The sequence below is a fragment of the Cydia fagiglandana genome, chromosome 3 (genome assembly GCF_963556715.1).
Source record: "Cydia fagiglandana chromosome 3, ilCydFagi1.1, whole genome shotgun sequence".
Lineage (NCBI taxonomy): Eukaryota > Metazoa > Arthropoda > Insecta > Lepidoptera > Tortricidae > Cydia > Cydia fagiglandana.
The window spans coordinates 12,638,373-12,664,404 of NC_085934.1; the positions used below are offsets into that span (position 1 = coordinate 12,638,373).

Sequence of the window (26,032 nt, forward strand, 5' to 3'; positions counted from 1 at the left end):
TTCATGTTTTAGGCGTGTTGTATCAAAGATACAGCAATTAGTTTCCACATATTTAACAAATTAAAACTATGCTTTTTTTCTCCAGTCATGGACACCAAAGCTCCAGTAATGGGCCCCCGGTAATGGACGTGGATCCAGTAATGGGCCCCCTATAATGGACATTGCTCTATCAGTATAAAATATTGAAATGGGGAATAAGTTAGGGAAAAAAAAACAATTTTTGGTATAAGCTTTATTGCTGAATGTATTTTTCTTTCCACAGCCAATTATTATTGTATTAGATCCATCGTGACAATTCTAATATAGGTACCCAAACACAATTAGTTAGGGTTTATTGTAGAGCTCCCGATACACGTGTTACACGCTGACACGGGTACCCGTGTTCTTAAGCCCGGCGGGCTTAAGAACCCGAACTACACGAACCCGCCCGGATTCGGAAACGTTTACACGGGTACCCGTGTACACGGGTACACGGATACACGAAATAACGGATCTTATTTACCCGCCGGTTCGACCCTTCACTCTCGTGTAGCGGAGATTCGTGCTATGAAGACATACGATTGAATATGTGGGAGGTTAGGAAGATTCGATTACCTACTTTGCAGTTTTACTGGATTGATTGGTAATGTCAATAATAGGTCTAGTAGTACACTTTGTTAAATAATCATAAGATTAAAATTAACAATATCTTAGTAACCGTTCACCTCATTGATAGGTATTTAATTTTCTTCATTGATGTAGTTTTGAATAATTAAAGTAAACCTAAATGATAACCTAATAAAAAAGTAGATAGTTATGCTTACTGAAACTACAACGAACGGAATATATTATATTTTCCTTTAGCAAAATCAAATTTTGCTCACTGTTTTTAGGGCTCCGTACCCAAAGGGTAAAACGGGACCCTATTATATATCAACAAGTTCTTATACAAATATATATCGATCTTCAATCTGCAAAATGTTTTACATACTACTAGAGCCAAAAAAAGTTACATAAGTGTATGTATATATAAAAAATTAACCCATGTATCCAAAATCAACAGATTCTTATACAAAAATATGCCTATAATTTTAACACACAATTTGATAACATGCTAGGTATTTTTTTATTGGTGTCTCGCTTGCTCTTTTATTACAATTGTAGTTAGGTATAGGTCAGAAAAAATTACCACTAAATAACATTCCGACATAAACAGATAAACCACGTGCTTATCAATTGTAACAATGCGATGCAAGTACGACTCTGGCGGCACATCTGTTATCTCTAAATGCAAAACGTGTGAAGTGTTATTTTTACCTTTAAAGCATTTTTATCCTTATGATAAGACTATAGAGCCGATAATATAATGAAATTTTATGGTATCTCATAGCTGTTTTTCTACTGAGTGCATTCTTTTTAAGTGTCGATGGTTGTTAAATGCAAAAAAAGTTAGGTTAGCCATTATTTAGTTAGTGTATTTTGTAGTCTATTGTTTAAAGAAATAGAGTCGTTAATCTATAAGTACTAACATTTCAAGGCGGTTATAATCTGCTTTTACTACGAGGCGGTTATCCTAATTTGTGGTTTACCACTCAATGGTATTGTATTCTTGAGACTCTTTGAGTAAACTAGCTCAGATCGCTTGATTCACACTATACTAAGACTCTGCTGTCCGTCCGTCTGTCACCAGGCTGTATCTCACGAACCGTGATAGCTAGACAGTTGAAATTTTCACAGATGATGTATTTCTGTTGCCGCTATAACAAATACTAAAAACAGAATAAAATAAAGATTTAAGTGGGGCTCCCATACAACAATCGTGATTTTTGACCGAAGTTAAGCAACGTCGGGCGGGGTCAGTACTTGGATGGGTGACCGTTTTTTTTTTGCCTTTTTTTACATTATGGTACGGAACCCTTTGTGCGCGAATCCGACTCGCACTTTCCCGGTTTTTTTATAAGTAGCAAAGTACCCTTGTTCGAGCTGCTGAGGTGAAAATCAATTATATTGTACAACACATATCAATCACATTGAACATCCGATAATATAAAACTGCTAAACAATCGGAGCTCCTGAACCTGAATCTTTGTTTTATTTATAACTTTATACATTACTTCAATCTCCGCTACACGCCAAAGACGGGTTAGGCCCGCGTGTATTTAAGGTCCGTTTCGCCGTGTACACGGGTACACGGGTACCCGGATACACGGATCTTAATTACACGTGTACCCGACTACACGTGCAGAACGGGTCAGAAAACCGTGTACGTGTAGTTCGGAAACGGGTACCGAACACGTGTACACGAAACCCGGACACGTCCGCGAGCCCTAGTTTATTGCGATAAAGTTCCCATGGCCACCTCTGTCTCCATCATCAGATCAGGTCCATGTTATCATAATATTGCATTATCATCCGATTTACATACTTAATTAATACGTACTTACACAAAATTTCAACTGAATCGGAAATCGAAAAGTGGCTCAAATTCAACTACCAAGATTGGACCTACACTAACTAACAGGGCAAGTTAAATATAAGTTTGGAAAAACGATATTAATTTATCCGAAGTCCGAGAATACCTCCTGATTGACATATTTCGTAGATAACTACATTTTACTTCTGTATTGTTTAAACATGAAATTATGGCAAGCATCATTCTGTCAATAGTCCCATCATAGGAGGTACGCAGTTTTACAGCTCCTATAATGGGATTGGGCCAAATACCACTATTTTTTTTACATTTGTGGAGTCACAACATAGTGTATTGTATACCTTATCTCATGGTAAATGCAATTAACAAAACACATTCTAGTTTTCATCAAGTATTAATTAATTGAAATTTAATAAGTTAACTCACCTCTCTTAGCGAAGTTGTTAAGAATTCGTAGTGGTATTTTTTTTCAGTGACACGACAACTTTTGGGTTGACGCCAATTTCTTAAAAAGCAACCAAATTTAATGAAACTTCAAACTGAAACAGCTCTAGGACTCTTATTTATGATAATATACAGCCAGTGTTTATAAACTACTTTTAGATACTTATTTTAGAGAAATTATGTTTTTTTGTCCCATTACTGGTTCCACGTCCATTATAGGGTCCACTACTATACCATTTTATTGTTTTGTTTATTTGTCCTTCGGGAAACGGAAATGCCAAAATTCCTGACATTTCCCTTTTCCGGCCGCATTCCTGACATATGCCTAAAATTCCTGACATGTCAGGAAAATTCCTGACGTCTGGTCACCCTAAAAAGGTCTTGATTCACCCGTATAAAAAAACCCATAATATAGGTTTTATAAGGCGAACAATTACATTTACAAACGATTGCAAGCAGAAACAACACACGAAACACACTTTAGAATTAGAATTTAAGGCGCTTAACTATAAACAGATACTATTTGATTGCATGTAAACCTGAAGCACGTGAGTGTTGGCACATGCTGATGTTTCTGTTCAACATGTAAACTTTGCGTAACAAAATTTACAGGAAAATCTTATCACGTGTTATTTAAAAAATCCATTGACGTCAGTTGGTTTGTGTACCTATATTGGTATTTATAATCTTTGGATGACCCTGATGTGCAAGACACATAGGGAGAGAAAGATAAATCTTTCGTGCGATTCTCTTAGAAAATGAAAATATTAGACCTATTTACCTTATACCTTTAAACGAGCAATTCTTGTATATATGTTTTATTTGTAATAAATAGCATAAAAAATAATTTGTTGCATTTCTTCATTATCAAATAAAATTTATATAAGTATTTCGGGGATCCCGGAAAGGGCTCTAACGATAGGTACTATTAGAAGTAAGAACAAGTTAAATTATTTAAGTAACTCTCTAACGATTTCGATGAAATTTGCTATATGGGGGATGGGGGTTTTCAAGAGCGAAAAATCGATCTAGTTACGAAAAATTACTGATGTAATTAATTAATCACACCAAAACGATATAATATTTTTTTTTTTTATATAATATTGGTTACTTTATTTGTATTCATTATGTTGTGCAACTTCAAGGAGATGCTGAATCTCTCACAAGATGTATAGAGTGCCTACGAGGTAGACAGTCTTTGTTATTGAAAAAAACTCTGCTGCGGGAAATATCCAAGTGGTTACGTGATCGAAGAAAGCTTGTGGGGATTTCCTCTGCAATTAATATATGTTACTACATTCTTACAACAGTCATTCTGGGCACAAGCCATCATCAGTCGATGTAAGTTTAGTAGATAATCAAAAAATACACCTTATGACCATAGACAAAAGGTTTTCATTTAATAAACACCCAGGAGGACAATAAAGGACCTTCAAAAACGTCAGTCTTAGAAATAACTGCATGGGCCAAAATCCCCGATAGTAATTAGATGATTTTTCCTGGTTATGGGTTTACAGTAAATACATACCTAGTTGTAATGAACGTTCATAGGTACCTACATGTAACGTTACTATATTAACTGAATTACACCATCGAGGTTTGAATTATACATACATAGTTACAATGAGGCAAGTTTTGTAAATGCTCATAGGCTAAAATATCGAGAAGTGCAGATCTTAAACAAACGGTATACAGGGTGAAACATTTCTAGAGACTGAGCTGAAATGATAGTGTTATCTATGTAAGTGATCTACTATCGAGTTATTATAATCGTAAAGCTGGATTAAAAAGTAAAACCAAAACATTAAAATGAAATATTTTTATATCAGTGACAACGACAACCCTACAAAGTTATTTATATTTTAAATTGACACATTTCATGTAGCGGAGTCAGTTATGAAGTTGACCCAACAATTTTTTATTAAGCTATGAGCTTCATCACATATGATCTTTGAGTAATTCTAAGCATTTCAAGCCTGGGAGGCAATAAGGGGAGGGGGGGTACAAAGATGGCCGCCACCCGTCATCATTCAAAAAAATCTGTTCTGGTCCTGGTGGCTACTAGGGCAAGTTTGGTATCATTTTCGTATAAACCGGAGACGTAGAATTCATTGCTGATATTTGTTTTTTTCAGCTTCATAGTAATTTTACAAGAAAAACGTAAAAAGATGAAAATTTAGGATGGAGGTTTTTGCTTTGAGAGCTAATAACTTTTGTATAGTGGTCAAAAATATCATATAAAAAATACTATAATAAAGCGTAATTCATGCAGATTCTAAACATATACACGTTGAGTAATATCCTACCGCAAAAAGATGGTGAAAAAATTATTAAATGACCGCAGCGCGGGAAGTTGGACTTTCGTTTATCTTGCGGACCGTCGTTTATCTTACAAAATGATCGAGTACGAGTATCTACGTAGGTAGCAAAGTATTGCTAGATTTTATGATGACGAATAAAATACTTTCATCCAGACATAATTCATCATACAGACATAATTTTATGCACTTTAATTTTAATGCACTTGCAACGATTTGAGTGGGGCCTAGTGTTATTTGACCGGTGTTTTCTGTAAGGTGGAGGTAAGTACGTTCTTCCCCAGTTGGGTTCTGCTCGGATAGATCTGGAATAACTTCCGCTGTACTGTGCCCTACCACACAAAGCGAGATGACATTCACAGTGCCCATACCTCTCTTTTGAACTTAGTTTAAGGATATACCCGGGTCCAAAATTGGGTCCGAGAAATAACTATTATAAATGAAATTATTCTAATAAAATAGCGCTCTTATTTTTGCTGATAATATTAAAACACTATTTATGAAAGAAATTGTATTACTTAGGAAGAGGCAAAATATTTATTTTCACGATAATTTTCATGCTATAACTCACTTTAAGTAATTTTATAGGTACTTACTTGTTGTTTTTAATAAATAACTTCAACCTGCACATAACATTCATTTGGATTTGATTTGGTTTGATTTTGTTTGATATTTTACATTTAATATTTGCTTCAGGTTGGTGTGGTGAAAAATTCTGTGTTTCACTCGGCGGCAAATTTTGTTTAACCCTTGTTCTTTGAAACCCTTACAACGCTCACGATTCCATTTTTCGAACCACTCACTACGCTCGTGGTTCAATTTTGAAATCTTTCGCTTGATAGGGTATCAATAGTAGCACGAGCGGTTAAACAACAACTTTGCCCCCTTGTAAAACAAATAACTATTATGCTGAGAGCTTACATTTAGAAATCATAACAGCTATGTATATTTGTCATACTAATATAGGTTATGCAAGTATGACTTGGTGACAAACCAACGAAGCCCCGCCTCGCGGGGCTTCTATTTTCTGCTCTGAGGGATAAAAGGTAACTAACGAACCTAACCTAACCCAACCTGAAATTGCGGTTGTACATGATCTTATTTGTTAAGCGAGCCGCCCTCCTCTTTATACATGGGGATACCTGTGTGTATTTTTTTAACCTATACCAGAATTATGTCTGTGTACTGGAAACTGCGGACATTAAATATACAGAAAGCATTTTATTCGTCATCATAAAATCTAGCAAAGTAAGCATAGTTACCTACTCGTACTCGACCATTTTGTAACGCTACGTCTTACGTAGGCGAACAACGCGCGAACGCGGCGCGCCGCCTGACATTCGCGTGCAAATCGCGCCGCACCGCGTTCGCAACGAGATCGCTTACGTAGGACACTTCTATGGGCATCAAAGGATTGATTTCGCCGCGCCGCGCCGCGCCGCGTTCGCGCGTTGTTCGCCTACGTAAGACGTAGCGTTAGATAAACGTCGCCTAGCGAGAGTCCAACTACCCGCGCTGCGGTTATTTAATAATTTTTTCACCATCTTTTTGCAGTAGGATATTACTAAACATGTATATGTTTAGAAGCTGCATGAATTGCGCTTTATTATAGTATTTTTTGTATGATACTTTTGGCCACTATACAAAAGTTATTAGCTCTCAAAGCAAAAACCTCCATCCCAAATTTTTATCTTTTTACGTTTTTCTTGCAAAATTACTATGAAACTGAAAAAAACAAATATCAGCAATGAATTCCACGTCTTCGGTTTATACGAAAATGATACCAAACTTGCTCTAGTAGCCACCAAGACCAGAACAGATTTTTTTGAATGATGACGGGTGGCGGCCATCTTTGTACTCCGCCCTCCTCGACTAGACGCACGCTTCTTATCGCCTCCGAGGCTAGAAATGCTTCGAATTACTCAGAGATCATATGTGATGAAGCTCATAGCTTAATAACAAATTTTTGGGTCATATATGGCAGCGATCCGTAACTGACTCCAGTAATGGTCATGGCATTCAATAGGATCTACTTGCTAGGGTTGAAACATACAGATTTTTTCATTAATATTTAACAAACTGAAGCTCAAAAACGATTAAAAATATTAACGTGACTCATAAGTGAAAAATAAAGTAGGTACGTAGCCCAAAAAAATTACCCGTTTGCATAAAAGTCCTTCGTTCTGTTCCACCCCATATTAGTATGTAAAGAACCTCCTATTTTTTCTTTCGTCGGTTATAAATAGGTTAGATGCTTACATGCCAATATAATTACGACTTGCCCGAGTGTGCATGACCTCTAATCTGTTACGATATGTTATGTATCTACTCGTAGAAAAAAGGCAATTATATAATTTATTACACTAACAGCTGCGTTTAATACCTTAATCACACTTATAAATGATGGAGGGTCAATAATGACTGTTATTCGGAAATGTACAATATAAAACCAGTTCATTTTAAATAAGTATCAGAGCTCAATCACATGTTCTCACGGATAAACTTACTGTCATGGAAATCAAATTGATATCACATTATATGTTTCTTAATATGCCCAAAGCTGTTAGTTTTTCGCAAGGTTATGTAGCTAGCTAGTATGTATCTCCAGAATACCGCGGCGTTAGTGAACTGATTGAGTGAACGTATCAATGTGTTTTTATTTACTTATATTTCAGTAACCTGCGATCAATCGGCCCGGCCAATGTAATCAAAGATTCATGGATTGTGTAAAGTATTTTTGTGTGTTTGTGTGTGTGTAAGAAGATGGTGGTGTGCGGCGCCATATGTGTTGTGATAATTGAATTTGAGGGATATATTTAAATATATCGATAAGTGTTGATAAACAACACTTATCAATCTTTATCAGGCTATTTTAAGTCTTGGTTATCTTTTTATGTACCTACTTACAAAAAAGGTAAAATCAAGAAAAAAACGCGGTATTAGAATTCTCGTTTTTCCAGGGCATCCTGTGTAATCACGTTTATCGTTAAAGTATAAAGGCAGGGACACACTTATCCCACTTAATATTAATAATAGCTTAATATTATAGTGAAATAGTGTTAATTACCAATTGTTATGTTCAATCTGTATTTACTGGTAATAACCTGTAGGTAAATGGTTTTTTGTATCATATTTATGTGTAAAACCTCAGTATATATAACAGCTGTATAACAGCTGTTGAATCTCCGAATAATAATAGATATATAATTGAATATGCATGTATTTGAAGAATACAGGGTAGCTAAATAATCCAAATTGAGGATACCCGCGCTTATCGACGAACATCTCCGTCTAGTCGACCCGCCGACCTCTGACATTCGGTTGCACCGCGAACGCCGCGCCGCGTCGCGCCGCATCAGACGCTCTGCGGATAATCTTGCGAGTGCAGACGTTCCGCGCCACCGTCTTTTGTTAATTAGTCTGCTGTCAGGCAAAGTCACTCCAGTCAACAACTTATGAAGATACTGACGATTGATGAATTTTGAATTAGGTTCTTGGTTAATTAATAGAGAGTACCTAACGAAAACAGACCGCTTGGCGCTTGGCTAGACTTGAATTGTTGTACAATTTGTGCATAATACCTACTTAAAGTCGCACATGACACGGAGTCGCGCGCGACAAAGCAAGTCATGCTCTGCAATGTATCTAAACTAAAGGAGTTGTTACTAGCCTGCACGGCACTTTAGGCATATTATATCCCTTAAATTGTACTTACCTATACGGAGTCCTTTGCACCTAATAGATACGTTAATATGCCTACACATAAACAGTTATAACATGCATTAAGTACCTGAGGGCGCCACGAATGACGTACTCATTGTACACGCCTACTGGCAACGCCTGAAACTTAAGCAACAACCGAAGTATCCTCACCTATTTTAGAAAGGCTATATTCGTTACGTCTTGTTGAGATGCAAATATCAGAGTTTCAGTGCGAATGACGTCAAGTAGTGTTTTGATCAACAAAATCCATTTAGGCAGGTGGTGTAAACAATTGTGTAGGTACTTTCAGTCGTGAGCGCTCGTTTACTGCGTGAGATGATACATCTAGCAATATATAGAGAGTTTAACCAGGGGGGGCCTTATTCGACAAGCGACGTTTGAACTTCCGTTGAATCTGAACAATCCTGTGTCAAAATTTGACATTATCAATCCACAGTTAGGTGACAACCAGACCAAACCATTATAAACCTTCATCATCATCATCATCATACCTTCCTGGCCGGTTTCGAACACGGCGACTGTATAGTACTGATTACTGAGAGCGACGTTCGTGAGCTCTCAGGTGGCTGACATAACCGATTTTAGCATTAAATGTACGGCCACATTCACTGCATGTCAGCACCCCTCCGACAAAATTGTAATTGATGACCGCAGGTGGTCGGGCCTTTAACTCGTCGTGCTTCGCGTCGAGTTCCACTCGCCTCTGCTCTTCGAAGGCTTGCACTTTGGTACTCACTGTATGCCTCCACTTTGGCCGATCTTGCGCCAAAGCCTCCCAGTGCTCTCCGCATCAGCACATCTTTGTAGCGCAAAAGTTGGCCTCCCTGTTTCCACTTGCCATTTTGCAGCTCAGAGTAAAAGATGCTCTTAGCCACTCTGTCGTTAGACGTACGGGAGACATGACCAGACCATCGCAGCTGTCGCATTAGATAGCCTCCGAAACGTGGTGTCTCTACCGAAAACACATTCGGACATTGGATAGGTTTCACCTTAAATGCCTGCGTGACATTATGAACATCTCTTGGTCAGATCGTGTCAGGAACACCGAAGTTCTACACCGTGCTAATGTCAGCGGCATTGAAGCCTATAAACCTTAAAGTAGTAATAAAACAAAGTTGATATTTTGTTGAATTAATGGTTGTACCTATCCGCACTTGATGAACATGCGATTCATTCAACTGTTGAATTGGAAGTGGACGCGAAATCTGACAGTTGTACATAATGTACATGTCGAATAGGGGCCCAGCTAAATGTTAAACTCTGAAAACTAGCCAGAGCGATGTTCCATGCAGGCCTGTTCGGATTTCGAGATAATCACAAGATCTAGAGACGATTTAGAGACCAACTAGATCTACATTAGATATCGACTAGATAGATGTGACTTGGATATATAAGTCATAACTTGTCGATATCGTTCAAGAGCAACTCCAGAATCGCGGAAACGTCAAATTTGACATATCTATCTTACAAATATCTTTAAATTTTCCATATCGTAACTTATTGAAGACTAGTAGAAATCTAATTCATTTTCCGATTCGAGCCAATGTTCGGTGGCATGATTAGACGAGCCATAAATGTCACCAGCCAGTTAATAAATAGACAATCACTACTCCTTATAGAGTCCAGTTCCACTGCTAAGGCAGTCTTGGTAAAGCTACTGGTGCTACGATTAAACAATATTTTATAAACCATAATAAAGTTACAATCGTTGGTGATACGATTTTAAATTAACATCTTTCAGTTAATTTCAGCACTGTTTCAAGCCCCATGTTCATGGTTACTATTTACTACTTTTGATCATTATAAATATCCTGAATTTACTACGTCCTTATTAAATTAATTATAGCGCTTGCAGTAGTACCAAAATGTCTAAAACTCATTACTTACAACTGATGTAACTACAAATAGGGTTTTCCGTGACGAACTAACCTAGTTTTTTATTTATACAAGCATATTATCGGACGTAATACAAATTAATGGCTATGTTTTTATGATGTAAGTAATTAAATATGTAGCTAATTATTTAGTGTAGAATTTCGATGTCCGGTTGCAGTTTAAATGATGTGGTTTGTGAAATCAGTGACGCACGTACACCGCACAATCCCCCTTATCTACTGATTGACCTCGTTGTGCGGTTCACGATAAACCCACAATCGGCTAATTTAGTTAGACAAACGTCATAATGCCGCTAATGAGCGACAGTTCACTTACTTTTGAGGAGGCAAAGGTTAGTCAATTTAACGGGTTCGGTAAAAATTGCGAATAATGTTAACTGTTTTAAGCTACGCTATTTTTGCGGTAAGATACGGTTGATAGTACCGTAAAAATTGCGAATAATGTTAACTGTTTTAAGCTATGCTGTTTTTGCGATACGGTTGATAGATGTCGCATAAATAGTGCAGATCCTATATATATATATATATGTATATGGTTATAGTTATAGAGTACATATATTATATAGTGTAGTGGTATATAGGGTTCGAAAATGAACTGTCTAATTTTACATTTCGAACCCTATTATAACGTGAGGAGACATCACCACTTATCACAAATGTAGCCCTATGTAAGCTATCTTTCTAGCGCTATTTTGAATCAAATTGAAATATAACCAGGCGTGTTTCACTCCGCGATTTCGTCGCTTTGCTACACGTAGCTAAAAGTACATCCGTTCGGCCCCAATTTTGGGGTTTGCCATAAGCCGCGCGTGGCGCTGTCGCCACCTAGCGGCCATATCTGTGCTGATCGTAACAGACGCGTTTTGTTAGAGAGTGAGTCTTCTGTAACTAGTACTATTATTTATTCTGTGATATTACGCCATAAAATGGCCAAACGGAATATTACGTAGATACTTAATTGGATATATGTTGGTACCTACTCAATCGATTTGTCCAATAGCTATTTCTCAAAATTGCCCTGAATCTTATAGTAATGTGCTTATATAATCTGCCGTTGTTTATATTGTAACTGGCGCTTGAGTTGGGTTCTGATATATTTAATGTAATAGATCCCTATGGGTCGTGTATCCGCAAGGACCTCGAAAACCATAAGATAATATGTCACGCTGTTCACATGTTTGTATATTCTAAACTTGGAAGCCAACTCACAGAAGCTGGAACCTAAACGATTGCAAATCGATCTGAATTGAGCTTTGAAAAATATTTTATAACAGAAATTTAAACATGTATTTCGTCCAAGCTTTTTGCAATGCTGCCACAATACGAATGTAATACTTCATATTGTTCCTAATTCTAATACCTATGTACTAAGGTACAGTTAGCAGTAGAAGTTGCTAAGCGGTCGAGGTGTTCAAAATGACAGCCATTAAGTGAATAAGCGTGTGTGCAGGTCATTTTGAACAACTCGATCGCTTAGGTACTTCTGCTGCTGACTGTAACCATTAGGCAATGTGGAGAACGATATGACGTATTTATTTATACCTACCTGTTTGAAATTCTTCGTAAGATGAGTATTTGTATGATTTCCCCGAGAAAATATCTGGTTTCAGATAAAGGTGACGGTGACAAGTCGCTAGAGGTAGTTAGAAATAATTGTTATCTGTACACTAACTGTGTTTACGCGGAATTCATGTAAACGTCTAACATTAAACGTAATAATGTTATTAGTCACACAATTTTTAATATATGACACACACACACTAGTCCATCGTAGACTAACTAAAGTCGGTCCATCAAAAGTCTGCAGCAAATTTGATAGCCCACGCAGTGCACATGTTATTTTAAACGTCAAACTTCTATGAAATTATGACGGATAAATGACAGTTGCACTGCGTGGCCTATCACATCCGCTGCAGACTTTTCTTGGTCTGACTCTAGTTTATCTATGGCAATCTAGTTTGGTCTAAATGAGCCTTAGCCCAATGAATTTATAATCATTATTCGGCCAAAAATAAATATAAGATTTTATGAAATTGATGGGCGTATCAAAGGATATCGCACCACGCACGACTATTAAAAATACTTAATTTCCAGCTAAATATCAAAGATAGACAGCTTGCAGGATTGGAATGGAATCAAATATATATATATATATACCGGGTGTGGCCTGTAACACGAGCAAATAATTAAAACATAGATTGGACTCCACAAACAGTGACACTGTTGTTCAACAACTTTAAAAAATGATGAAGTATTTAGACTCCCTATTTTTCATACAAAATAAATATTATCTTCAATGGACGCCATCGCCACGCCATATCATTGTGATTGACGTTGCTTGTCACGCCTTAAAAATAACAAAATTCGCAATACATTGCGTCTTGGAATAAACTTTAAAGTGTATTAAAAATCAAACCACAACTTATTTTTAAAAGTCACTGAACAAATGGTGGTCAGTATGAGGAGTACAGCCTACAGTTTAATTTTTTGCTCATATTACAGGCCACACCCGGTATATATATATATTCGGCCAATTAATGTGAACATTTTAAATTCGTCTCCCTCTCGCAACGTGCCATAAGCTTATTGCTTCTCTTTCAGTTTTATTCGGACCTATCCTATCCCATAGGTAAGTGTGTGTCTTCTATGGAGAAATTGTACAGGACTCAATCATCCTAATTTTGTACTATTTTCGTATTGGGCAAAGTTTTTGGGATATAAAAAAGTTGTAATAACCTAAACGGCTAGATGTCTCATAATAGTTAAAAGAAACCGATGTCGAGTGATTACGAGTGGCTCAATGCAATAAATATTTATGTAAATATGTAGTTAGATAGTTAGTTAATAAGTTTTGTGTGTGTACCTACTAACGAAACGAAATTGCTCCTTTGTTGGTCTTAAATGAATTTAATTTAATTTAATGCAACAGTGAAGAATAAAAATACTGATACTGCTTTTATTATGAGGTATATTAAATCGAAAATACACTGTTCTATGCTTAACTTTTTTCCCGACGCGCTCAGGAAAAAAGTTAAGCGTTGAACAGTGTATTTTCGGACATTTATTCACTCTAAATAAACTTAGTGGTCTTAATGTGAGGGTAATTGGGAAATTGGACCAGTTCGGGTCGGTGCAGATGTAGAATAGGTAGATTATATTAACTACAACTACATATGTGTATTCAGGTACATTACATAAATATTTTGTAGATATATTTGGAAAGCGGTTGCAAATATCTCTAATAATTTTGGTGAAATTTTCAGTACCTATTCAAATAGGTAAATATACCGGGTGTGGCCTGTAACACGAGCAAATCATTAAAACATAGATTGTACTCCTCAAACGGTGACATTTTGTTCAACAACTTTTAAAAATTATGAAATATTTAGACTCCCTATTTTTCATACAAAATAAATATTATCTTCAATGGACGCCATCGCCACGCCATTATCATTGTGATTGACGTTGCTTGTCACGCCTTAAACATAACAAAATTCGCAATACATTGCGTCTTAGAATAAAATTTAAAGTGTATTAAAAATCAAACTACAAGTTATTTTTAAACGTCGCTGAACAAATTTAATATTGGTCAGTATGAGGAGTACAGCCTACGGTTTAATTTTTTACTCATAAATAGGCCACATCGGTATATACTTATCAAGTTTTGAGGACGAAAAATCGATCTATCCAGGTTCAGATTTCACTATCAAAACCTAAAGGATGACTCACGTTAGACCGGGCCGTGGCCGGGCTGGAGCTTCCGGAGCCTCGTTTTCGTCCGGGCACGCCCGGTTTAGCGTGAGTCAACCTTAAATCTGTACCTTCAATGAACGAACGTAAAGTTATGGTGTAAATGGAACAGAGACGATATACTCGTACATAGGTATGCATATGGGACAAGGTGAGAGGGTGTTTGTTTGTTTGTGTGGATCTGTAATGTTGCTAGCGATAGTTCTTAAATTGGATTCACCCAATAATTCAGTCAGTACTTTTAAATTTCCCATTAGGGTTAATTTTATTAATAAAGCATACTTATATTATCTGGCATATCTTTTTATTCTCCGATAGTGTTCAAAACAAATGGCTCCAAATTCCAGAATGTCAATGTCTCGAAGTGATTACAATTTCTGTAACATTACGCACAAGCTCTATGTGATGAGTAATGCTGTTTTCGGATTGACGCATATTTATGTTTGTTCAGATGGCGAGGAGATTACAGGCTATTTAAGAATTCAATAGTTGTGTGAAAGTATTATTTATGATGCGAATACTAGCACATTTTTTGTTGATGCGCTGTCAAATAATAGCTTAGAACTATAATAACCCTTCCGTAAGTACCTACTCAGTGTTTTGTGTTATGAAATGTATATATTATGACAATGGGTTTTTATCTCGATTAGTGTATTAATTTGCTAGAAGAACTGTTGGTATATTTTTTGGTAAAAGATAGAGTAAGACATCAGCACATTACCTACAAGTAAAAAAATAACTAATCTATATAATAGGTACACTTTGTACAATACAATACTTACCTATTAAAAAGTTTAATACCAATATACTCTAAGTAAGGTCTAAACTTATTCCAGAATGCTTCGATTTTTCGAGTATTATAAACACACGGACAAATCACACCAGCAAATCTGATTCAATTTAAAAGTTTTAACACTTAGCAGCAAACCGTAACAGTTACTTACCTACCTACTTGTAAATAGGTAGCTGCATCAGTTTCATTAATTAAGTAATATAAATTTGGAGTCATCAAGATACCTAAAGACGTTATTACTACTCTTTACTTTGTCCGCCCCGATATCGGATGTCGGATACGACCACAAAGAAGTAAAAAAGTTAAAATGCTTTCTGCACTGAGAGAAAAATCATGGAATTAAAAAACAGTTCTGTACTGGGGGAAAAAATGAAGTTTTAGTAATAATTATTGACGTTTCACTATTTCTGTAAAGTTTATTTATTTCTACAAACAGCTCAGTAATCCCAAATATAATTTCAACAAACAGATAATAGAAATTGCAAGAACTAATAGAAATTGCAAAAGTCAATTTGTTCCTATTAGTTAACTCTCCTTGTCCCCGGATTAAGTTTATTTTTGTAATTCTAAGTGTATTTTTGTTGTACTTTTCTCTCAGTGTGTATTTAATATTCTTCGATTGGTTAAATGTATAATGTTTAAAAGAAAACTTTAACTCATAAAAATAATCTTGACGCCATATATATGGCACAGCCTTTCTCCAAAAGTCATCCGACCAAATAAGTATGTTGATTGAAATGCAGGCAAATATATAATGTGTACATATATGCCAATCAATCAAAACAGTCACATTGTCTTGATTATCTTGTTTAGTATTTACATGTAATTTTAAAAATAACAAATAACAAGTGCAAGTCGAGTATTCAGTCACTGTAAACTTGTGCAGTGACTATCTGCACCTTCATTTTTTTCCCTGCCACTTTTAATATCCAATCAGACATATGTACTTGGCTTAATTGCGTCTTACTTGCGTCAATCTGCTTTCACGGAATTACTTTATGAACTATGAAAGCATGATAAGCAAGTGCCTACGTATATGCAGTTTGATTAGGAATAATGTTTTATAACTGCACAAGAGACGTATTCGTAAACGAAAAATTAATAACAAAATAATCTGTTTTAATAACTTAAATAACTAGCAGGCCAATGCGAACGTGTACTGACATCAGAAGGATGTCATTTTGATAACGTTCGAATTGGCCTGCATTTGTGCTCATGCAGGTACACATGCATATTTGCAGTTTACAACGAATGAGCGTGTGTAACCAATTTAATTTATATATAATTTTGATATTGTTTAGAAACGCACTAGAATAAGCCTCCGGTGCATCGAATTGTTCTATGCGACTTGGAATTTTATCGCGTGTTGTTATAGGTGCCTAGAGAATAAGTTTGATGTCGATGAAAGCATACATTTACGTACCTAATGAAAACTGATAAACTAGCATATAGCGATGACTCATTTAGTGATTACCTATATATATACTTATTTGATTTCATCAGTCTGTCTTTATGGATTTCGATTCTAATTTTTTTCTTAGTATAATGATTAATGATAGAGACAATAATATAGGTATATATAGGTTAGGTACATTTAATATTTAAGCTAAACAGAAAATTTGGATCTAACAGCTCCGCTACCCTCAAGAATTCCAAACACCCAGGCCGCGTAGCTCCGTGTTCGGAGTGACTTACCGTTTTAGAAACTATATGTTCCTCCTGCAAGCAGAGGACATGCGTCTCCCAGCGTCGCAGGAACTTAGCAGCGAGGATCTTATCGACGACAGTGCGGGTGTGTTGGAAGGAGCACACCCGCAGCGACCCCTCGCTGGCCAGCTTGTAGCGGGGCCCGGGGGGCGGGCCCGGCGCGCTGCTCTCCAACCCGCCGCTGTCCACACAGCATTCTGGACTTGAGCCCTGGGAACAAATGGACATAAGCGGTCATCCATAAATTACGTCACACGAATTTCGTGATTTTTGACCCTCTCCCTGGTGTGACGTCACACATATTTGTCAATTCTTTTTTCAGTGAAATCAGCATTCTAAGTAAGGATTATTATTTTAATAAAATATATTTAAAAAAAAAAGAATACACACAAACGATTTATCATTGTAAAAACCAGTAACTCAACTGTACAGCGAATACAAAAAAAAAACACCCGTCTTTTACCTAGGTATATACATAATTATTATGTATATAAGTAATAGTGGCGGAACGGAAATTTGAAGGTTTTATCACAAAATCAGATTCACCAATATGAAACTTTAGTAATACGCAGTGAATTAATTACTGGAAATAAATATGTAGCTAATTTGTTTCAAGGTCGGAAAAATAATTCAAGATTAATCCTATAGAAACGACACAAAAGCACAGGCATGCAAATACTTAGAGGTCACTCACGTTATGCAACAAATAATCATTATTTATATACTTAGCTATTTAAATAGTCATTAAAGTTACACCAGGAAAAGTCTGTAGCGATTTTGATAGCCCACGCAGTGCAAGTGTCATTTTAAACGTGAAACTTCTATGAAATTATGACGTATAAATAGCACTTGCCCTACGTGGGCTATCAAAATCGCTGCAGACTTTTCCTGGTGTAACTATATATTTATACAATTATTTAGCAAAAAGAGGATGAATTCCAAATTTTTCAGAGCTTAAAAATATCTACGATGATCTTGTGAGCTTTAGGAGTGTCCAAATCTATTAATTTTATTTTTGCTTTGTGTATGTAGATAAGTCATGTGACCAGTGGAACACGAGAGACTACAAAAAACTATTACAAAAATAAAACAAAGAGCGAGTCTCATTGTTTTAAAGAAATGTAAGCTTTATATGTAATCTATAGACTGATTCATACGTCCGTTCCGTTTTCCGGGTTCAATAGGTATTTTATACATCATCGTTGTCATCAGATAAGCCAGTACCAAATTATTGTATGAAAATTTGCGTGTATGCACCTAATCCAGAAACATACACCCAAATTTTCATATCGTTACGCCTGTTCAAAAGATTTTATTTCACATTGATAAGTAGGTAGTTAGGTTAGGCTCGGTTTTAAAAAAGAGGGGCCCAAAGTTAGCAGACACCGCTCTATTTATTTATTTTTTAGAGATTTTAAGTTTATTATACTGATCCAGTTATTCTTTCTTGAAGTACGGAACCCCAAAAAGAAGTAAAAACGACGACCGCTCTAGCTGCAATAACGAAATCTGATTGACGTCAGTTCCGACCTTGTACTCCAAGTTAAGCACACGTTTTAATAGGTACAAAAAATAACTTTATTGTTTTTTATATTAATATTTTAGGTGCTTTGTTAGTTTTTAATGTTAGGTTGTCGAATGTTAATGATAGATCTAGCTTGACACATTAATTAAAGGTCTACGACCTACGTTAGCTTTGAACATTCTTTCCGAACATATTTAGGTATTTTCTTTTAAGTAAGGCATGGGAACAACTGAGTTGCATGTATGAAGATTGGATAAAATACAGGTAAAAAACATTGTCTTTTCCAGTTTTGTGGAATGCCCTTCTTTACCGACGCCGCAACAGATAGCGTTCAACATGTTGTGTAGGTATTTGATTTGCGCAAACGCAAACACGGCTCATCGTTCTTGTTTTTCTATAGGTACTACGGAAATAGATGCAAAACGGGTATAGATTTACAAACACGGCGAAGTGAATGGCCACCATTAAAAGCTGAAACGTCATAACGAAAATCGAAGCCTTGATTTTACATAAGTCGTAAATGAGTCGTAATAAGTAAAATGTGTGTAGGTAGGTTAGTGCATGTTTAGTCTCGTCTGTCAGTTGTTATCTTATCGGCGTATCTGTTGTGCGGAGGCCGGCGAGGAGCCGGCTGGAGCATGACCCACATGCTGGGGCTGCTGCTGTGACGTCATTGCGAAAATTCGGGTCACGGGGGCGCGCTCGGCACCGCTCGCCTTCCCGACCCGATTACCGTCTTACACTATAGAACAGATAGGTACTAGATACCTATCTGTTTTTCTTAGTCATTATCTAGAATATCAATATTTTAATACGATACCCGTTGACCTACTGTATAAAACGATAATCTACTTTAGGTGCTTTCTTACAAGCATTTAATAGAATAAATATAATTCAGTACGGATTATTAGTTACAATCATACTTGGCTCCATAAAGTCTATCTCTATCGATCAGGGATCAATGGTATTGAAACAAAGTCGGCGTATGGAACGAATGAAACTAATTCGCACAATGTAGGTCGTGGTATATGTTACGTTGCAACAAAGGAGTTCTTTTATCTACAAAAACGTCTGTCTGTATATGTATACTTGTACTTATTACATTCATGTACAATAGGTACTTAATAGTAAAGATTGTTTACCAAGGGATGATAGCATGCCACTTTCAGAGCATGAGGAATTAAAACGTCTTTTACTACCATGATAATAATACCTGTATTAGTTATTCATAAAGGTAAATTAAATAGTTATTTTAAGTAATGTAAAATTCTATTCACGCATTTCAACTTCGCGTAAAAGGAAACTGGGTACACTTACATAAATGAAAACATCCCAGCACATCACATCATCTCTGTTAGCTTTTTATCACCACGCACGAAAACTACCTACACAATGATATCTTATATTCGATCTGACTTGCTTCATTTACTTAAACTCAATTTACCTAATCATACTTAAGCTACTTTAAGTAACCAGCCACATGGGAAATCGAAAAATCCATAAAGCACATTAGTGAAACCAATGAAAACGCGTGTATCGCATACGTAGCTAACTTATCCCTGTACACTAAGATACTCGTACCTAACTATAGTCTGTATCTTTAGGTATTTAAATAAATGTAAACACACAATTTGTATATTTGCGGGTAGTTATAACATTTACTGGTTTACCAAACAAATACAAAACAGCCTAGACCGACTTTAACCTACATTATTTGATCGTGTAATGTCTTCATCTACCCTCAACTGGCTTAAGGAGCCAGAGATTTTGTTTACTTTTATTTAAATACCTAAAGATACAGAGTATACGTATTGTTTGCTAGACATAGTAAAGAACGCTAATTACGTTTAAAACTTTAAATGGAAGGTGACAAATATGACTTGAGTAAACACATCAAATGGGATAGGTAAAAATGTATGAAATGAAATTTGCCATTAGTTAGGTACGGACCGGAGAAAAATACAGTAAAGGCAGGAAATTGCATTTTAATGCAATTGTGTTTAACCGGCTTAGCATTGGTATTAAATTATACAGGTACGTGACTACCATAGAAATACTCTTGGGGCCTGGCTATTAGGTTGTTTAGTTAACTCATTCGAAAATAAATAAAATTATATAAAAAACTGAATGATAAAAACTATATTTATTGTTGAACAACATGTAGTGCCTGGCAAGTTGGCATCTGCAAACATCTCACAAACTCATAACACAAACGTCGACAAGTATTTTTGGGTAAACGTAAAATTCTTAATTTATTTCGGATTTTCCAATATGTTCGTCATTTGTTGTCTTTGAGTGACAACTCAATTAGATTTATTTAATTCATGAGCCTTCCTTTTTTTTGCTTGACGTTTTTAAGCCAAGAGTTCAGTGAATGATAGAATTGATATGTGTGTTGGGGCTGGTAGACAGGTATTCGTTTTAAAAACTTTGGTCTCTAGTAGAGATGCACCGGATATCCGGTTACTATCCGGTATCCGGCCTATCCGGCCATTATTTTACTATCCGGCCGGATACCGGATAGTAACATTGCTTGATTTTGGAGTAAACAAATTGGATTTAAGAAACAGACACGGTCATAATCGTACTTATTTATTATTTTAAAACAATTTAATAATTCCACTGACTTGCACGCGCATTCATTTCGAACCTAGAAATGAGTACGCGCGAACGTTCACTAGGAAACAGGTCAAACCTGCAGAATGCGCACCTGAAAAACCGAAATGTAGGTATAGTTCCGCTGGCCGAATATCCGGTATCCGGCCAAACAACTATCCGTTGCATCTCTAGTCTCTAGTACGCTACCACCAGTTTGGCACTGACATAATGTAGGTACGCTAGCGTGAACGTAACTTACTTTCTATAAGTTTCTCTGCATCCTGCTCGTACTGGCATATTAGCGTGAGCGAGATGTAGGTATACAAATAAATTATGTTTACGTAATATACTACTAATCTGAAAATCGTAATTCAAGACCAAAAAAAGTAAGCCAACAGTCTTGTATTTATGTAAAAATAAGTACCTAAATAAAAGTAGGTACTTTTTTAAATCGTATGAGTAAAATTACCAATAAATAAATTATTTTAGCGTGCTTATTTATAAAAAGGAATTTACTATTTTACAAACAAATTATCGCAGTGGCAACATTGTCTTACTTTTTTTGGTCTTGAATTACGATTTTCAGTTTAGCTTAGCGTATATCGGCGCGATTCGGGAAATGAATTTGACATTCACTAGATATGAAATAGTAACGATATGTGACGTTCCACGGTGAAAAGTACCCTATGGCGGTAGGCGCTTACGCTATTATTAACGCCGCTCCAATATTATTGCCGCTATGAAGCACCTTTTGCAGTGGAACGTCACATATCGTTACTATTTCATATCTAGTGAATGTCTAATTCATTTCCCGAATCGCGCCGTATGCCAGTGTGCCGCTGAGTGACTCGTGGTACGGGTACAATTAACACTAACGGCATATGCACAGCGCAGCGTCACGTTCTATAGAAATGTTGCAGCTTTCCCGAACAAAGTGTCGCTGTATGCAGCGTATGGCGTCAACCAGAGACCAAGGCCAAACATAGCGAATACAATGGATGAAGGTACAATAACTTATCACGGTAGCCTCGCACGTGTTATATGCCCGAAGTCGCGAGAAGACCACGACTGTGACCGTAACGACACGTTGAAGAAATAAATAAATATAAATATCAGTGTGCAAGATTAAGCCATAATTATGACTGCAAAAAAATAACTTTGTAAGTTGTTGTATCTGTCATTCAGTCTTTGTTACATGCCTTATAAATGTGTTCTATCACTGTAATCTGTTTGACACGATGTGCATAGCTGCCTTCTAACACCGCACCACTCTATCGACTGGGTGATGTTTCCTTCCACCTTGGAAGTCTAAAAGATAACGCGCGAAAAGTCAGGTAAGTACAGAGGAAATTCGTGCCAAGAACTCTCCGATAGTAGATAGTGCCGAGATATTTTACGATGATTCTTCACAAAAGAAAAGACAGCGAGCTGCAAAATTGTATTTTCCATGGTATTGAATGTTTTCTATTCATAGAGTGGGTATGCGTTTTTGCAGCTGTACGTATGTATGTACCTATATATGTACATGTTTTTCATGTTTTTGCAGAGTCTGCAATGCGCATATGATACCGGTGACGTGAAAATATGTTATCAGAGAGGAGCGTATACGCACATTTTTGCGACTAATATTTATTTTGTAGGTAAATAAATACCTACATATGTCACGTGTAATATTTTTCAAGATGTTTTAAAATAAATGGGGTACGTATGTTTAATAACAAAACATTAAGTATTTTATTGGCAAACTTCTCTCGCGTTCTGGGCTCTACGTCATGCATAAGTGCGTGAAGTAGCCGAGACGAATGGTCAAGATTAAATTGGTTGTGCATTAGATCAATACAGGCTGCGGGCGATAGTCCTGACGTGGTCGTCATGTGGCGACCGCGTGCTAAAGCTTCTTGTTACCCTGCCACTACATGTATTACCTATGTCCTATATGTATATACCCTACAGTGGCGGCGCGTCCATAAAAGCCGTTTCCCACCGGCTTGCCTGTTTTTGGCCGTTAGAGCATTATAGTTGTTAAAAAAATATGTAAGCCAAATTAGCCCCGGCTTGCCTATGGATATGTTTGACGCGCCGCCACTGGTACCCTATAGTCATTTAACGGACCGCTAGTATGGCCAATTAAAAATAATTTAGAGGTAATAATAGAAGTTTCCTTAGAGTGTAAAGGAGATATGTATTGTTTAGTAAACAAAAATTTGTCATCTTATTATTATTACCGGTACAAGTACGTTTTCTCATATAAAAAACCTTTTTTAGTTGGATTTTACGAAAACATGTTATTTGGTTATTTAATGAGCAATTGAGCATCAAAAGAAAACGCGTTTTACCGGCGCTATGTATTTAGATTGAGAGGTTTTGTACATTTTGTTCAACACCGCTTTTTACTGGTTTTAGATGAAAATATGTCTGTTTGCAAATAACAATAATTGTTTACAATTAAAAAAAAAACACCATTATGTTTACCCACTTCCGGTCCCCCCTCCCCCCGGGTGGAATGTTATCTATCTGAAACATATCATTAAACAACTGTACCGCTATTCGGAACCTAATAATAATATTGAGAGTGGCAACACTGTTGTCGGTCGTATTGTCCTTTTCTAGCATATACGTCCCTCTCTCTCCCACACTCCCACCACAGCAGTTTGCTTTTTGGCGGTTGTCGCAAAAACAAATTTCCAACTCATTGGCTTGCTGTTTTTCCATCTGGAAGGTCGTGAAGCTAAACTGCTGGTGAGTTTTTGAATTTGTACCTCAGTTTAGCTGACTATATTGAAAAACAGTTTCTAACGGCTTTTGCCGTTCGAAATAAATATTTAAATTTAGTGTCCGTTAAACTATCTAGCAAATAAAAACGATCCGGAATAGTAATGTGTAAGTTTTCAAAGGCTGCCTGCGCGCACCGTGGCTATGCTAATGAAAATACTAAAACACATAATGTTAGAAAACACATCGAGCTGGTAAAGCGTGCACTTGTCACCATTAGAATTTAATTAATATTATACCTACATTAAGTCTCTTCTGAGTCTTATTACTTATTACTTTAAATCTTTGTGTGTCTATAATAACGGTTGAAATTAGGTATAACACTTAACTAAATGGTGATGTGTGGAGGCATACCCTTCAGTTTTCAAGTGATTTGTGTTTTCGAATACGAAAGGATCGGATAGTTAATACGTGTTACGTAGAACCTACGTATTAAGGTAGAAGCTTATAGACGTGTAGGGTTTATCTGTCCAAGTATCTATCAGCAACTTGTCGGTTTATCCCGTTCCGGGTTAAATATAATATTACAAAATATTTTTTTTGGTAATATACTTGCTGATAAATAACGTGTACCCGCTTAGGAGTCGACGAAGCCCCGCTTCGCGGGGCTTCTATTTCCGCTCTGAGGGACACAAGGTAACGAACAAACCTACATCGCAAGCATTGCATTTATTTTTGTGGAAAGTGAGTACTTCGGCAGTACGTAAACTTAAGTCTGACTAGATAAAGAGAGAGATTAGCATGGCTCTGCGCAAGAATGACATGGAAATCCTTAAGTATTTCACTCCTTATCTACCAATTTATATCTCTCCAACTAGATCTTTGATTTAAAAAAAAAAAAAAAAAAAAAGATGGTTAAAATGTAGGTAGATAGGTATCTCTTTAAAAAAATAACAGGTACTAACAGCTTAAAAGAACTCTTGCATGTAGTTGCTATATGTGCTTGTATTATTTTGGATTTGAATAACTTGATTATTCATTATATATGTAACTATAGGTACATACATCTTTAAGCCTACCTACCTACCTACATAAATAGTACCTACACTTGTAAACGTTTTAAATAAAATCGGAAGCCTGTGACTTGAAAGGGCATTAACGATATGGGAATGTTTAGATTGATTCATTGACGAAGACGCATGGTTTGCTTCATAATTTCAAATTATATTCGCTAACTGTAGAGTTAAAGTTTAGTTATGGCAAATCTCGTCACCGTGAATGACACTTTCTAAAAGTGCCTATTAAAGTAAATCCTTTCCCCTTGTCGAGCGAAGAACTCTCAACTAAGGGAATATTACCCATAAACTTCATTTGAATGATATTCTTAAGCTATGTCTGTTATGGTTCCATCTGCGTAAGGTGTGCCTAAGAGGATCTTTTATGCAGGCACAAACTAACGTCAAGTTATTTGTGATGAAACCAATATGTTGTGTACCTATTTAAGCCTGCGCAAGGCTGCCATATTTCCACCTGCGTAAGGTGTGCCAAAGAATCTTTGATTCATTCACAAACTGATATCAAGTTATTGATGATGATATTACAACCTATAAATATAAGCCTGCGCAAGGCATGTCAGAAATTAAATAACACAGTCACGGTCATAACACAGGCGAGCGAGTAGGCCACAATCATAAAAATATAACAAAGATGAATATGTAAATACATCCTTTTGGACAAAGGACAAGTGAAAAGGGTTCTAACAAAATAATGTTCTGGGTAAAAATCAGTCGAAATAGACTTCGTTATTCGAGGTTTCATTTTTGTGTATTTTTGTTTTTGTTTATTTTAAGGGTCCCGGACACCCTATGGGCTAAACCCAAAATTGGACTAATTAACATTTCTAAAATTATAATATAATAGGTATAAAATAACCTAAGATTCCAGGCCTATCTCGACTCATTTTTATTTTAAAGATGAAAAAATCTTTGCACCCTAATATAAAATTGTGGTCTGGAGACGCTAAGCCTCATAACGTGGGTGGCATGGATAATACTAAGAGATTTAGTCACCTAAATTCGACCATAAGCCCAGGCAGAATATTGATATTTAGAATAAGGTGTGGTCAATCCTCAAAGGTCCAGATAATCTGTGGACTCT

The 26,032-nt window shown here is 36.4% G+C and overlaps 1 protein-coding gene and 1 long non-coding RNA gene across 2 annotated transcripts in view; one reads left to right on the plus strand and one right to left on the minus strand.

Moving 5' to 3' along the window:
• Positions 1-26,032, plus strand: part of LOC134680127 (uncharacterized) — a 297,055-nt gene that overhangs the window by 25,916 nt on the left and 245,107 nt on the right. The window lies entirely within an intron of this gene.
• LOC134680069 (C-Maf-inducing protein-like) overlaps positions 1-26,032 on the minus strand; it is a 58,661-nt gene that overhangs the window by 20,237 nt on the left and 12,392 nt on the right. Inside the window, exon 2 of the mRNA XM_063539080.1 lies at positions 17,029-17,250. Within this exon, the coding sequence (XP_063395150.1) occupies positions 17,029-17,250 (222 nt within the window). The remainder of the gene's footprint in view (positions 1-17,028; positions 17,251-26,032) is intronic.